The sequence below is a fragment of the Nesoenas mayeri genome (genome assembly GCF_963082525.1).
Source record: "Nesoenas mayeri genome assembly, chromosome: 10".
In the NCBI taxonomy this organism is placed as follows: Eukaryota; Metazoa; Chordata; class Aves; order Columbiformes; family Columbidae; genus Nesoenas; species Nesoenas mayeri.
Genome location: NC_137560.1, coordinates 24,540,095 through 24,556,978, shown reverse-complemented (window position 1 = coordinate 24,556,978; position 16,884 = coordinate 24,540,095). Strand labels below are relative to the sequence as shown.

At 49.2% G+C, this 16,884-nt stretch overlaps 1 protein-coding gene across 1 annotated transcript in view; it reads left to right on the top strand.

The window, feature by feature from the left end:
- The window catches only part of FGD5 (FYVE, RhoGEF and PH domain containing 5), a gene marked incomplete at its 5' end in the record, with an annotated part of 78,473 nt that overhangs the window by 17,652 nt on the left and 43,937 nt on the right, over positions 1–16,884 (top strand). Inside the window, one exon of the mRNA XM_080350196.1 lies at positions 15,998–16,127. Within this exon, the coding sequence (XP_080206322.1) occupies positions 15,998–16,127 (130 nt within the window). The remainder of the gene's footprint in view (positions 1–15,997; positions 16,128–16,884) is intronic.

Below are 16,884 nucleotides of genomic sequence, written 5' to 3'. Positions count from 1 at the left end.
CAGCAGGTGAAAGTCAGTTAGAATATTCTGGCACATCTTAAAGAATAGCTCCACTAACCCAGCCTGACCACCAGAGCAGCAGCCATGCGTATGGCAGCATGATAAACATCACGGGGATGGGAAAGAGATACCTCAGACACTCATTTCATCATCTACCACAGTATCACTGCCGGTGCTTTTAGGAGAGATGGAGAGAGTCTTTTATCAGGGTTTACATAAGGTCAGGAAGACGGCACAGGTTGGATATTTTCAGAATTTCTTTTCCCCCTTTTGCTTTCTACTTGAGTCCATAGTTTGGATTTACCACGTTTCCTATGTCTCAATCCTTCTTTCTGCTAAGTGCTCCAAATCCAGAGAGGAAAGAAGATAGGGAAAAGGAATAAAGGGAGTACAACTATAGTTCCACAGCTAATCCCACTGTGATGTTGAATATTTGTAAGAAAAGAGCTGAGAGCCCATGTTGCTGCCACCTGTACATTCCTATATCCCTCTATATAAAATGTTGATCGATACATGCCAGAAGAACCCTTCTGATTATTGTACTTCACCAACAGCAGGACTTGCTCAGACTTTGACTCTCAGGTGAATTCTTGGGGGCCAGTGTGGGGATTCCAGTGCCCTGTGCAATCACACCAAGGTTCATGGTAACTCCAATACATCTCTAGAATTGCAGTCTGTAAATTACTCTCAAGGCTCTGACTTTTCACTGCTTTTCAAGACATACAGCACCCATCTGATGCTTCTCAGCTTTAGTACAATCAAGAAAGATCATTACCTCTTCAGTCTCCTGTTCCTTTGCAAATGTGTTCTATTCCCAAGGGATTTGCTTCTTCAAGAGGAATATGGAGAAAAATTGTGTTTAGTAGAAAGTCAGGAAAAAAACATGGTTTAAGTGTCAAGCAGGCGATACCTTTCCTTTAATTTGGCCAGACTGAAGCAGGAACACATGGGTGCTTAGGGACCGATACCCCAGTGCCAGCATGTGAAGTACGAGTCCTGCAGATGATGCCTCACAGGTGAACAGCTGTGAAAGGCTTTGTGAGCATCCTTGGGCACAGCCACTGTCCGTCCGGGCTCCTGCCAGGGTACGCACAAGATCACAAGGACTACGTCAGCACAGACCAATTCCAAAATATATAGGAAAACCATAGTATAGACAGCAACGTAACAACTGCCTATGGCTGATGTGCCATAGCGAATGCAAATCCATGTCCTTTAAAAGGAGAAAAATCCAGTTGATGATCTGTTATTTCCCCTCCAACGAATCAGCTGTCCCCTTGCCTTACCACTGGCTTCATCAACCTTTGTTTTATCTAATTACGCCACTTAAGTGATTATATCTTCTCTGCTCCCTGTGGAGCACCAGCCCCAGATCAGCTCCAGTACTGCAGCCAGGACAGTCTGTATGATCACCTATCCCCTACCCTTCTGGAACACACACAAAAAACCCTCACAAAAGCTGAGAGCAATACATGTCATAGGACATGAATTCTCTGCCTAAAAATGATCTGAATAATATGCCACTCATACCTTCCTATGCCCTTAAGCTTAAGGTGAAATCTAAACCATTTGAGTGAGTTTCCTCCCACACAGCACATTCCTGGCTCTCCCTGCTCCTTCAAATTAGCAGCACATATGTTGTAAAAGACCAACACCTAGAAAGGCACAGTGTGGTATCTGAGCACAGCATATGAAAGATAAGGTGAAAGTATAGAGATAATTATGTAATGGAAGCTTCAGTGTAAGTAGTTCACATGATGAAATAGCAACAACCAAGAAAGGACAATCAGTGTTGTTATATTTAAAATAGTAAAAGAAATATACAGGAATGTATCTATTGTTATAATTACAAATCAATGTCATTTATATAACCTCAAGGAAACCCACAGTTGTTTAATTTACAGAAAAGCCCAGTAAGTTTCCAAGTAGGAAGAGGCCTCTTAGAAAACACGACACAGCCATACTGCTGGGTCTGCCGAGCGGCAGCGCGTCCGAGGAGCGCGGATGCTGCACTGACGGACAGACGTCCGAGCAAGCAAAGAGACACTTGTTCGGGGAGAAACACTCCTGAGGATAATAAACGTACCTGATAAGATTTGAGAATAACTACTGAAAGAATCCATGAGCTCTTTATCAAAGGCTGATGAGGAATTCAGCTCCGCTCTTTATCTGCATCCCTAACACGTTTAAAAAAAAAAGTCAGACAAGTCCTTGCTGACCTGAGGCTCAGGAAGGGTGCAGTTAACCTACAGGGCTGTCATTTAATGCTCAGAGCAGAGACGTGCAACCTTAAAGTCTTACACAGACAAGGGCAGAGCAAATGTTCAGGACTGTTCTATGAAGTCCAGAGTGAATTAAACCCACGTGCAACTGCGCCCATCAAAGCAGGGGGAAGCTGAAGATGTCACCTCTTCACTTGCTTAAATTAGCTGAATAAATCAGATTTTCTTCATCAATTTATTCTCACTCTACTCCATTTTATTTTTCTTTCAATTAGTGAAGATATTTGAAACAATTTAACTTCTAAAGTAAGTCAAATAATAGCCACACCACGGAGTTAGGCCCCAAACACAATCCAGCTGAAGCCTGTAAGAATATCTGCCTTCAAATGCCTTTGTGTACTTTCCTCATTGCCAAAAAGTTCTGGAGAGAAGCATCTTAGGAGGCTATAGGTCTCACATATTCTCTGTCATTCAAGCAAATGTAGCTATAATTGTGGCTCATAAACCAATTCTACTCTCCTATGAGAAAAATAAACCAGAACTGTTTCTAAAAGGATGGTCTGTTTTACTGCTACTTCACATTCACACATTTAAGCTCATTCCAAGAGTAAGAAAGCGGAAAAGGTTTCTGTAAAGGATATTAGAAGAGTTTAGGAAATCTCTTCACAATTGGCTAGAAATCCCTTTCATTTAAATATTAGTCAGAAAATCAACAAAGACCTGAAAGGATCTTACAGGAGATGGCTTAGAGCCTGGCCTTGCAAATCGCTAATTTTTATAATGAATGTCATTGCAATTCTTTTCCTTGGAAGACTTTTACCTTTTAATAAGAGGCTAAGTAGGCAAAACCTTCCTCCCACCAGTGATCACTGGCCCTATGTGCTGTAGCCACAGACAGGTGTGTTTGTAAAAGCCTATATAAGAAAATGGGTGAGAAAAAAAGTGCATGGAGTAAAAGACGAGATAATCTGCATGCTAGAGAACTGCAGAGCGCACGCCAGCCAGCGTATGGGTCTGTTGTATGGAACCTGCTGACAGTTATTAAGCCAAGGAGAAACATGGTGATCATACGCATTGTGAGAGGTTTTTAAAAGAAACATAAATTAACTTTTAAAACTTATATACATCTATACATAGGGGTATTTAATCTCAATGCGGAACACATGCAGCACTCTGGATCTTGTAGATGGGAAAAAGTCCCATTAAAATGCTGTAACAGAGGGACGATTGTGCCTAGATACAGTGAGACATTTTCACGTGTGATCTGGTGAACACGATGGAAAATACAATCTCAGCAGCTTTTAGCAGCTGTGGCATTTTGCAGCATAAACCTGAAAAGGTTTTGTAAGATCATCGCAGAACAAGGGATCCCAGTACTATACCCTGACTTGAGGCTGTGCACAGCCTATTGAAACCCTTGACAATAGCCCCAGCCAGCTCTGACATGAGTCATGTCTTTATTTCTGTTTATTGTAGAATTGTCTGAATTGCCCCAGGGAGTGAGAAGGTGATAGCGGTTCGTGCAGGATGTCCAGCTGCTCACAGACAGGAGCAGCCCGTGGAGATAACCCTGCCCAGGCCTGGGCACAAGGCGTGCTTGTCTTGGATTGTCAGGTTTAGAGGCCTGGGGAATTGTTCTCCCAAGATGGCAAGGACAGAAAAATTAAATGCACTTTGATAGCCGAGCTTTTCAAACAAGCACCTTTGAGAAGTATCTCTGGACAGCACCAGTAATGTCATTTCGATACTGAAGATGGAGAGATTGTAATACATCATCTAGATTTAGGTATCAATCTTACAGCAGCTCAGTGCCCGCTCTCGAGCGGTTTGTCCCGGTTCATGTCGACGCAGGTGTCAGGAGGGCAGTACAAGTATTCGGGAGGGCAGCGTGCTCCCTGCACAGCTCTGCATTGCACACACAGCAGATGGACCCACAATAGCCTCAGAGCTGCCACTGCTCAGCCACAACGCACTGGACCCAACCTGCCCGTGTTTATGAGGAATCACGGTCCAACGCACCTTCCAGGAGAGGCCCCCAGTCCTCAGCAGGTGTTGGTGTTATGAGTACCGGGACTCCATTCTGATGGCTACTTTTCTAATCAAATGACAGTGCAGAGTAGGAAGAGTGGCCACCTTCATGCCCAGAGGGCTTATAAGCCTGGGTAGACTTCTTGGTTTACTCTGTGTCCATTATATGAACCAGAAATACATTTCAGGGAGGTTACACAAAAGTAGCGAGTCTGCTGTGTATTGCAAATTTACCCTAGATTATGTTTATGGGGCACAGAAGTGTGTGATTCAAGCATTCCTAGCACCGCTCAGAAAAACGCGAGTACTGCAGACAGGGTGAGGAGACCAGCCGGGAACAGGGTCAGGTCTGTACTGCCGCGAGCGCTCAGCGCGCGCCCTTCGCTCCCGCCTCCGCCCTTACCGGGGAGATCTACTGAATGAAACGCTGCACATCACAATTCTGCAGCCTTTCCAGAATCCACTGCTCAAAGATACGGTGCATATCTCTAGATTAGATTTGTAACAAAAACAGCAGAATCTTATTGCATTTTAAATGCAAATCTAACCTAGTAGTTTATGGTTTGTTGTGCCATCCAGCAAAGTTATTTATAATGCACAGTGCATTTTTAATTATCCTACAAGAATTTTTCTTTTACAGGACCCAAGGGGGGGGGGGGGGGGGGGCGCTAATGCAAAAAACACCTCAAAGATTTGCTGTTCAGTGGCATGCAACAATTAATTTAATCTTAATCGACCAATTAGAGTTAATAGATAGAAGAACATATTTGAGAGGCACTGCCTGTTTTGCCAAGACCCCTCCCAAAGAGCTTGTAAAAGGACCCTTTCACTTGAGCAACTGGCTCGATTAATTAGACGCTGTTCTCCAGAAGCCCAGAGCAAGTTCAGCCCCCCGGCCAGCGATGCCCTTCGGCGCCCGCGCAGGGCCCACGGCCACGGCGGCGCCCGCGCAGGGCCCACGGCCACGGCGGCGCCCGCGCAGGGCCCACGGCCACGGCGGCGCCCGCGCAGGGCCCACGGCCACGGCGGCGCCCGCGCAGGGCCCACGGCCACGGCGGCGCCCGCGCAGGGCCCACGGCCACGGCGGCGCCCGCGCAGGGCCCACGGCCACGGCGGCGCCCGCGCAGGGCCCACGGCCACGGCGGCGCCCGCGCAGGGCCCACGGCCACGGCGGCGCCCGGGCGGCCTCAGGCTCCTGCTCCCAAAGGAAGCTCAGACAGGTACTTGTCACAGAAGCACACCAAAACGACACCACGCCAATAAGCTTAAGCCAGCTTCAGTTGAGCGCCACAACCAAACAGACTAAAACCCAATGGCAGAGATCGGTGCAAGCCAGGGGGAACCCAAAACCCGTCAGCGCTGCAGCAACACGTAACGAACGGCAGGTTCCACGCACCGCGGGCAGTGTTACCAGCACGTGGCCACACGGGAACCGCGGCCCCGCAGCGCACGCGGCCCTCACCCGCAGCCTCTCACCCACCGCGCGGCACAAACCGCCACCCGCGCGGGGAACACGGGCTGCTCGGACCCACCCAGCAGAAACAGCCACTCACCGGCAGCAGGGCGGCTCCACCCGGGGAAGGCTCCTCAGCCGCTGCCCGGTCTCGAAGAGGCTCCAGTCCCGGCCCCGTTGTCCCGGCAACCCGGGGACCCGCGGCGGCTGCCGGCCCAGAACCTTCTCTGGGCGCGGGCCCCCCATTGGCTGAGCAGCCTGTCCGCGGCCCCGCCCCGGGCGCCCGTGCGGGGTCCCCGTGCCCGGGCCGGCCCGGCTGCGCGGGGCGGGCACGGCGGGCAGGGCGGGCAGGGCGGTGGCGGCGGGCAGGGCGGTGGCGGCGGGCACGGCGGGCAGGGCGGTGCTCAGGGGCCGCCGGCCGCCCCGCTGGGAGCCTGGGCCGCGCCGGGGTGCAGCCGCAGGGCTCTGGCAGCCTGAGGCAGGTGCTGGGCCTGTTCCCCATGCGGCCCCGCTCAGCTGCCACAGGGTAAACACCTCAAACACCTGTCTGTGGGCAGCTGCTCCTTAGTCTTGAGTACATGTAGTAAACCGGGATGAAAACCTCGGGTGTTAACCCACCTCATCTCCTGACGCGCCGTGCAGGCGGGTGCACTTGCTGAGGAGCAGCTGGTTCGGTTTTCTGACGGCAGCTCCTCGGGGAGGCGCGTGGGGCGTCGCTGGGCACGGCCGTGCTGCGCCCGCGCCTGCAGGACGTGCGGCGCGGCTTCGAGGTCAAATCTGCCAGGCCTTACCTAGATCGGGACAATGCATGAGCTAAAACCGAATCTTTACACTTTCTGCTTTCATATTGTCAGGCTTAAAAAAGACAGACAGTGGCAGTGAAATAAAAACACATCGCAGTGAATATGCCCAGGGTAAAGAGCCACAGTGAGAGTGACATATAGTAAGATGACATAAATGTAAAGACATGTTTTAAACTGTGCTGGACAAACAATGTATCTGCTACTTTGATTGCAGCTCTAAAGAAAAGCATTTCTTCACTGGCTGCAAGAGAAATAAAATGCCCGTGCCTAACTGAAAATCCAAGAAAAAAAGTAAAGGAATTCTGTAGTTCCCAACAAGTGATTGATAGATAGATAGACAGACAGACAGATAGAGAGACAGATAGATATTGAAGTAAATTTTGAACTAAAACGTACTTTTGAATGGGAGAATTAAGATGGTTTTGATTTTCCAGAAGTATTCGGGCGGAGCAGAATTAATTAACATATTAATCCCAGCCAAATGTCACAAATCTACACAATTTTTAATCGTGCCAAGCTTGATTTTTCAATTAAAAAAGCCTCAGCCAAGCAGAACTGCAGCCAGCTCTAATTTTACTCTGGGAGCTGAAACTGATGCGTAAGAGACAGAAAATCACTGAGCACTTTCATTCAGCCCTACATTTGGCAGTTAAGCTGTATTTCTCTCCTCCTGAAAACATTCTGCTCTAACTACTGAGCAAATCTCTGAAACGCAAGAAAATTCAGTTCACTTGATGGTTTCTCCAAACATCAGGAAAGAGAAGGCAGATACAAGGTCTGGGTTGGTTCGAACTGCAGGAGCTCCGCTGTTTTCCTGGTGAGGCTGCAGGGTAGTGGAGTCTCAAACCCAAGGTGTGCTTCCAAGTCCAAAGGGAATCCCTGCTGGAAGCACGACCGCGAAGATAAGAGGTTTCTTAGTAGTGTCAATTCCCTTCGTATGTCCTCAGATCTCCCTGAAAACTGAAAGGAAAAGCTGTCAAAGCTCCCTGCCCTTCCGATAGGGAGGTATTGATGCACATCCAGCTTGCGGGACCTCAGGAACTTTAAAACGCAAGTGACTGGGCGCTCCTTAATTTGGGACTGGTCTTTGCGGGGCAGAGCAGCATTGCGGACACGTCTCCCTCCCGCTGCCCGAGTCACGGAACCTTGCAGCACCCGCACCAGGGAGCACTATTGCAGTGATTCGGGAAGAACATGATTGCATTTTTCAATGTTTTTGCCAGCCCACAAACAAGTGACAGGGCCGACACGTGCTGGCCTGAAAGCAACAGAGAGCCCGGTGTTCAGCTTGTGTTTCGTAGTAGCAAAATGAGGTTGGGGATCTTATCGTGAGGCCAAGGCACATTTAGCACAAACCGCCACTGCTTCAGAAAGACTGCGCGGGCAGATTTCATCCAGGGCTGACTGCCCGTGAAGGTCGTCCTCCAGAGTGAAGGACATTTTGCTCAATAGCAAGAAAGGTTCTATAATCTGTGCAGATTCCTTTGTGGCTCTGGCAGCACAAATAGCTGGAGTAAGGCTGACAGTGGTAAGAGAGGAGTTTGTTAAGTCTCACTCCAGAAGTTGGTTCTGTTCTGTTTCGGTTTTAAATAGGCAATATAACTAATGTCATCTAGACAGGTTTCCTTCTGATGGCAGCGCCACTGCCGCTTTCCCTGGCCGGCTCCCAGAGCTGGCTGCGCGCTGCTGATAAAGCAGCGGATCCCGCCAGCCGGGGAAGCAACAACTCCCCTCCCGTCTCGAGGGTCCTGCAGGGCAGCATGGTCTTCATTATGCTGAACTTACCATGAGTATTTTCCATGGCAAGTATGGAATAACGAGCTGGCAATAAAATGAAAATAGAACATAAAGACTCTGGTTCCAACTTTTAATGGCTAGGTTACACTGCCAAAAATAAACAAAGGAAGAATAATCAGGAACATACCCCGATCTCCGATCAGCGAGATGTGCCATGTCATCAGACAGTTCCTTTCTGTGAAATGTATCATCTTCTTTTAACTGGATCCAGAACTCATAGTCAGAAAAACACTGGTGAATGTGTTGTAGTCGGAAAAGTGACTCTGTAAGCGGAATCTGGCTGAGCATGTGATACTGTGCCAGATGGTCATTTGGGGTACATGGGTTGCTCTGCTGAGGATCTGAGCAGCTGTTTATGATTTGACTGCCCTGGCAATTCAGTGTAGCACCTGAAAATAGAGCAAGCTCAAACATTTTCCAAAAGGGAACAATTCACAAAAGCCTTCTATGTGAACAATATATATTCTCTGACAAAGTTTAAGGGAAACTCCCATATGCCGTAGACTAAGATACAGAAAAACCAAGCTCTGCTTCTCCCAGGTCTGGTTTTCATCCTAGATCGCATTGAATCGGTCAGCACTGCGAGTTGGGATTCTAAGTTTCTCACATCCCAGTGCGTAAAAGACCAGCCATACAGAGGAAGAAATACCCACAGGTTTTGGTCTCAGGGCAGCCAAAAATGGACACGGTTCTGCTTCATTTCTAGAGTATCTGAAAAATGTATTTGCAGTTTTCTGAGGCTTGGAAATAAATTTCTAAGCTTCAGGCTGCTAAATCGTCCATTGCGGGCGTTCTCCAGCGCTCGCCCTCCTGCAGCAGCCGCGCCGGCCTGGCCGTGGGAAAGCGCCCGAGAGCCCCCGCAGAAAACAGCAGCACCGCAAACGGGACTGTTAAACGGCCCCAGGTAGATTTTCCGTATCTCAGCTTGGCTACAAGAATGTAAACATTACTCTGTGCCTTGACTTTAATAAACACAGGCATGATCCTGGGGGTCCTCACCCTGCTTTGCCTTAATAGTGAAATCCCTTCTACTTTGCAGACGAGAGGAAGAACAGGAGCAAAACTGTGCCTCAGCGGAGCTGGACAGAGCAGTTCTGGTTTAGACTCTGGGAGGGATCTGCAGTTTCCAAAAGCCTTCAGTCTTATCTGTATTTTAAACATGACGTTGCTCGGGGATTAACCACTTTACACAAGGACAGCCAAAGCACAAAGCAGTTAGGAAACATCCGAAGACAGCAGCAAGGAATTTGTGGTAGGGCAGGGATTTCAGCTGTGCCTCGCAGCCGGTGTTTGTTCTCCGCAGAGCTGTACTCCCACAGCCCCGGCCGACCAGTGACGCTCACTTCTTAGAGGAGGTAGCTTTTTCTACTCCTTATTAATGCAGTCCTAGGTGGTGGGCTTATTCTGTCACTGATTCATGAGAGGAGTAAGTTTTACAGTTGGTTCAGAGTGAAATCAGAGGGTCTTATTCAGCTCAAAGTTCACAAGTATAAATACGAAGTGACTCCTCTAAAACCAGGGTTAATTCCTCACAGTTTTGCACCACTGTATCCTAAGTCAGCCTGTCACGAAGATAAGCGCTTCATAGAGGAGAAGGGCAGAAGTGCTGGGTGGTTTCATTGTCAGAGGCCATTTGTGCTGTGACTAGGTGTTGCTCAGCAAATCACCTGAAACCCATCCTGATAATTAGTGCCTGTTTTCCTTGTTATGTTCTGTCTCTTGACAGATGTGCAGTATGGAAAGTTCAGTATGGTGCAGATGTATGGCCTGCACGGTCTGGGAAGGAAGAAGAGTTTCACAGCACAAAACAGAGACTTCTGTCTCTGCCAACGCTTAGGTCTTCATTTTGCCCCCCTCAGTTCAGGTTTCCAAGCACTGCAAGGATTCAACACAGCAAAAGGTTACCAGAGATGGGGAACGACAGGGTGCTGGCAACAGCATTTAGCAAGAGGAAGAAAAAGACGTGAGAGCTGTGCTGGTGCCTAACGGACAAGCTCTGCTGGTGCTGCTGGATAGAAGAGTTCTGGGTGCCCGTGAAGCTAATGATTTAATGAAAGTAAAAGCTCTGTGGTGCCTGCCATGCCATGTAAATAATGTGCTCGAAGTAGTCTATAAAGGGCAGAGCTGCCTCTAATAACCTGTTATGCACCACCAGCCGCCCCATTGTACCTTCTGGCATGGAGGGGCCTCGGGCGCGGCGCGCCGAGCGTCAGGCCTGGCCAGTTCATTGCCAGGTCAGCTCTGGGGAGGAAGCGGCCCCTGTTTACAGGAAATGCGGGACAGGGCTGCGCCCGCCGTGCCTGCGCGGGGTGTGCCCCTTGTCTGAGGCCCAAGGACGTCGTGTTTTGTTTTCAGGCATGTCCCCCTTTTACTGTTGCCTTGTTTTTCCCCGTGGTTCGAAGCGCAGGGTCGGGAGCGCGGTGGGGCTCGCGGTGCACCCGCGGCGCGTGGGGCTGAGCCTGAAACGCGTTAGCCGTGCAGGTCTGTGCAGGTGCCTCGAAGCAGGAGCAGCCCACCCATCCCAGCACGTCTGGGACACGGCTGGTGAAACCTCACCGCCAGGCTTTCTCTGGTCCCTCCTCTACTTACGCTGGCCCTGGCCGGGCCAGAGGACATTCCCTGAGCTGGAGCCCAAGCCCCTGCGCGCTCCGCACCGCCTGCACCAACATTGTGGTTCTGTGAGCACCTCCTGGAGCAGGGGCTGAACCTGCAAGAGTTTTGTCCCTAAAGTTGTTCAGAACAGAGCAAGAGCCTTATGCACCTGATCAGAATTCCTCTTCCCCTCTCCTATATCCTGCACCGTAACAATCCAAGAAAGAACAAACGTCAAATGTAACCATTTGTGGCACAAGGAAGAAGTCCCTTCTGGCCGTGGCAGGCAAACAGCTTCTGCCTCAGAGTATGAATGTGATTGTCCCTCTGTCACCGCGCCTAGTCAGGCTTCGTATGTTATCAGCAGACACCTTGTCTTTCCCGCCGTGTTCAGACTGCCGCTGCGATGCTTGCCTTGATGATCTGCCGTAACAGGGACCTGACTGGCTAAATGCATTGCACTAATGGGCATTTCCTTTTATAGGCTTTAAATGCATTTGGACTTTAATTTCCTTTAGTAATGAGACTTCCTTTTGCAGAATGAATTAAAAAAACAATTTACGAATGGATACAAGAAAATAAATAACCAATTTGAACAAAACAGGGCCATTCAGGACCCCACTGCCTCTCCCAGTTGCCATCACTGCCGTAGGTTCGTATGACTGTCCCACCACGAGGGTCACACGGGTGTGCTCATGGCCCCATCCCCCTTGCTTTGCCCGGCGATGGGGGCAGTCACAGCGGTCTCCGCTGGCCCCGGCCTCCCACGCGACTGACGTGGGGGAACCCTGTGGCACCAGAACCACAGAACCCCTGATCCCTGCGCAGGCGCTCATTGCTTCAGGGGCATGCTGAATTGCTCTTGACTGACCACCAAACTGCCAGCACGCTCACTCTGCCTGAGCAGGTTCACTTACTAGGCAGAAGTACACTGTAAGTCTGTCCCAACACACCTGATCATACCTTAGAGACACTGTGATGGATCCACTGCTCTGGCATTTGAAGGAACATTGCCAGCACGTCTTAACAGCCTGGCCAGCTGCATTTCAGATGTACAAAGAGCCACAGAGTGCAGAGGATGGGTACTCCACAGGTGCCACAAAGCATAACTGAGAGCTGCAGCAATGCATTATATACATACCTTACAGGAGTACTTCCCTTCTCCCAGCACGATCACTGTGGGAGCACAGACCATGAAGCAGAAGGCAGGTGAGATTTATGAGCCTGTCTTCAGGATGCAGTGCTTAAAGTACAGATTCACTGAAAGCACACTGCAGGTACCGGGCATTTACATCACCTAGCGGAAGGGACAGGCCTCGCGTGTAGATTTCCACAAACTCAGCTTTTTTCTTTCCTTTTCTTTTGAGGCAGTTGGTGACTCTAAAGAAGGAAACAAGACATGACGTGTGTGTGGCCAAGGGATGAGCCTACAGCCAAGGGCTTTTGTGTTGTTACACAAACGAAAATACACAGTCTTCCTAGACCTTTATTATAATAACCTTGGCTGAGTATTTTTGTCACTGTTAAAACCTCCAGTTAAAATCTTACATCTCACCAATGCTGACTGAATAACTTCTAAAAATCCTAATGAATTGATATGATTATTGCTGAGGAATGGGGTAGAATTTGCAAAGCTATTCGAAGGATAAGTGTCAAATAAAAAGAAGGGCAGGTATCTCTTTGAGAATTGCACATTCAAGCTAGACAAAATGCAGTATTTGTCAGTGTGCGAATCGCGGTCTGTGAGCTCTCACGGCTGCCGTGTATCTCCACCTGCTCCCTCAGGCTTGTCCCGGCCGGTGCTCTGGAGGGATCACAGCTAGCAGGACTCATGTCTTGATTTTATTAACAAAGGAACGAGTGCTATCACAGTGATCAGTGCAGCTTCCCTCTCCTTGATGGCTTCATCCTCCCCTCGTCCACAGATCCTTTTCCTTTGAGGTCCAATGTAAACGTCGCAGTAGGGGCAGGATAACCAGAGAGACGGTAGACTGCAGAGCACTTTTCTCCAGATGCAGCAATACGTGTTCCGAGGTGAAGGTCCACAGATAACCCGTGCAGCGCATCCATACAGCTGCTCCCTGCCCCACGCCTATCAGCAGCTCTGCTAATTATAGCGTAACTGGTGCTAAATAAAAGGCGCTCGTTGCACTGCTCCTCCTGCATTAATTCAGTCAATTTAAGGTTAAACTATCCCCGAAGGCCCATTGTGTCCTTTGCTGTGCTGGCTGACTCTGGGAACAATTACAGCGATTTCTGGAGGAGCAGCAGAGAATGTGTCTGCAATCTGCTCTCACTCGGCCATGTCTTTGCTGCAAGGAAGAGAATGAGTTGGGGATTGCCATGTCTATTGAGATACTACCAACTCTGAGACTGTTTCTCCCCTTATTCTCCACACCCACACTTTTACCACCATCTTCCATTGCATTAAAGTTCATTGCTTGCAGTAAGCTTATTTGGCTTATTTGTTAATGAGCTAAATACAAATATTATTTCACATAAGAAAGAAATGCAAGGTTGTGAAAATTTATGACTCATATATTATATATGCATAATTATTTCATTATAAATTATACTATATATAATTATAATGGTTAAGTTTACAGAAAACCTTAGCCTTGTTGCAAGTGTAGTTTAAGGTAATGAGTCTGGCATGATGTCATGGTACACGTGCTTAGATTTGCCATGTAAGTCACACAAAGTGCCAGGATCCCTTTTGTCCCTGAGGAAGAGAAAACTGCTGTAGCTGATGAACACCCGTGTTCATTCTCTCGTTTAAGAGCGTGTTACATAGGCAAAGATCACACAATTCCTGAAATGGAGCTGCTTCTCAAATACAGGAGTTGTTGTTTTAATTCAGTGTTTCTGTATCCTCTTACAGAAAGCAATTTCTATCTCAGTTTGTGTGCATTCATTTCTGTGCATTCCCAAGGACCGAAAGGATGTGGAGACCCGAGTGCTGCTGGAGAAGGGCGGGAGGGAGGGGGCGACACGAACGCGCTGGTGCCCATCGCGCGTGCAAACGGGACCCACGACAGCCTGGGACTTCTCTTTAAATACAAGCCAGTGCCACTGCACTGCAGGCCTGCTGTAAATGAGGCCCGTGCAACAGTTCAGCAATATTGCAAGTTTTGCTGCTGGATGAGCCTTTAATAATGCCATTCATAATGATTACCAGACTAATATACTGAAGCATTCTTCCCAAATTATAATGTGTTCTTACATTAACATAATGCAGTCATTTATAAGACAGAGAGAGAGAGAAGGAGGGAGGGACTTAATTTCATGTCTGCTGGGGCAAACAATTACAAATTGCAGAAAGGCTGTGCAAGTAAGGAGGGAGACTGGCTGAACTATTAATAAGCCTCCCGAGCTGCTCCTGTTATCTGCCTCGCTCCGGCCCTCACTGCGCTGAGGCCCCTTTGTTGTTGTAGCTGGGCAGGGTTTCGGAAGTGTGGCGATGCCGCCCACGCTGAAAAACTGCAGACACTACTAATAAACAAGAGCAGACAATGGGGCGAGCGGCGCTGCTGCCTGGCCCCGCGCCAGCCCCGAGCGCGCGGGACGAGCGGCGGCACCGCGGGCGGCAGCTGCACCCGCGGGGACCAGAGCGCGTCCGCAGCCCAAACCGAGCGCAGGGCTGCAGGGAGCTCCCTTTGCGAAGCAAGAGCGAGTCTGGTCAGTGCCCCCCATTAACCCATCCCTGCCCAGCCCCCTGTCACTCCAGCATTCCCTTTGAAGCTTTGGATGTGTTCACATCTGGGATTCCCAAGTGGGAGATCAAAGCAAAATACAGAGATGAGGCAGAAATGAAAAAGCAAATGAGTAATGTTTCAAAGGAAATGAGAACTGAAGAAACCATAGACACAGAGTAAGCCAGGCCCACATCACAGACCGAGCTGGTGGGCCATCAGATTTGGTTTCTCCAGACAACAATGTTGGCGGGACGCCGGAACATGCCCCTTGAAACGTGAAAGGCCCGGGGCCACTGCGGTGCACACGCTGTGTGTGAACTCACCGAGCGATGCTGTGGCCAAAACCACCAATCTGATCCTTGAGGGTAAAAACACCGTAGTCAGGTGGGAAGCGATGGGTGTTACCACTGCTGTACTTGGCACTTGTCTTGCCAGTGCTGGAATATCGAGTCTTGTGTTGCACTGAAAGAACGGTACTAAAATTGGCTGGTAGTAAAAACTGGTGCTAAAATGGTTAGTAAATTGGATAATGCTAATGGATAATTGGATGAAGTTCAGAGATTTTAGAATTATTAAATAATAAGAGGCATGATATAGTAAGACACCAAGATCTTCACCTATTTCATATAAAAGACAAAAGGAAGGGACAACCTGCATAGAGCCTGTGAGTACCTGTGCAGTAACAACGTTTGGAAGCCTGCCTCCAAAGGAGCCAGGTTTCCAAAGCTGCCGTATCTGGAGCAAGGCACACTCAGAGCAGCAACAGAGACACCTTTCTAAGGCAAGGGCAGCACCACCCGGAGAACCCACCTCTGGTCCCGCTTCGTGGACGTTTTGTAATCGCTGGCAATTTAAATTAAAAAAGACCTGAAAGAAAATGCTGGGAGGCCCGTGGCCTGTGTCCCGCACCAGATCCAGTGCTCTGCCGCGCGGCCCCCTCGGGGCTTCTGGGCCCGAATTCACATGTCCTTGAAACAGCTCAAGGATTCTGGGATCTGAGTATCTTGTGCTTTAATTGATGCCATTGGTATTGCATTTATACTTTTCTCATGCTTTTGACGTTTTCCCAGAACAAAACGTTGTTACAATATCTAACTTCCGTTTTTAATGAGTACTGAGATGTTAGTATGACGTTATTCCATGATTTTGAAGGGTTGATTAGGGAGGAACAAAGCAGTTTTTGTTGCAGCTAAGTGCCAACGCCGTGTTCCAGAATGAGCCAGAACATTGGTACTTTAGGGAAGCCCGAATGAGTTCAGTTGCCTTCCTACTGCTCTTTTCAGACCCTTCTGCTTGCCTAGACGTTTGCTGTTGCGCCCGGCAGCGACGGCGGCGCCTGGGGACGCCGGGCTCCCCGCGCGGCGCGGGCCGGGCCCCCCTCAGCCAGGCTGTTCCTTCTCCCCGCAGTGCCTACACCGAGCCCTACAAGGTGTGCCCGCTCTCCGCCGCGCCCGCCGAGCTCGGCACCTCGGACGAGGAGCAGAAGAGTTCCGAAGAGGAGGAGGGCGGCCCGGCTGACCCCAGCCTCGGCAACAAGGTAAAGGAGCTGGCAACGGGGAATGCGTGAAACCCGGAGAGGGATTAAGGGTTGCAGGAACCTGGATTCTCAGCTGTCTCTGCTCTTTGCCTGGTGCTCATTTAGAAATGTCAGAGCCATCAGTCCTTTACTCCCCCAGTTCACCAGCAACAATTTACCCCCATAGCATGTGGCAAAGCCAAAGAACTGCATCCTGAGGTGGGCAGTGGAGCCATCAGGAAAGGCCTGACCTGAATGTCAGCAAAAACGTCTCGCTCAGAAGAAGGATTTAGCTGCAATCTTCAGAATTTTAAAACTACACTGAGTAGGGAGGGTCCTTCTGCCAAGGAGAAGCACAGGTAGACTGATTCTAGCACAATCCGCTCTCTTCAGGCATTTCCAGAAGGCGAAGCTTTGTTTCAGGGCAGGTGTAGAGAGAGGGGAGCAGAATTTTCCTCTTACCAGTACACCAGTTCTTGAGAAACAGAAACTGCAAACAGAATGACAGCAGAGGGCAAATGAAACAGCTGTTGCACCGATCCCTCCATTTCCCTGGATGCTGTATCACCTCCGGGTCTACACTGCAGGGTGCGGAGCTGCCTCTGGCACCAGTGCAAAAGACCGATCTGATATCCTTGCTGACATGAAACAAATGAAACAGCTGCAAACAACCTCATCTTTTTTACCGGGAGATTCGTGGAATGTTTTTGATTGCTTATTTTCACACAGTTTTGGAAAGGGAAAAGACTTTACATTTCTGACATTTCCTGTTAAATGA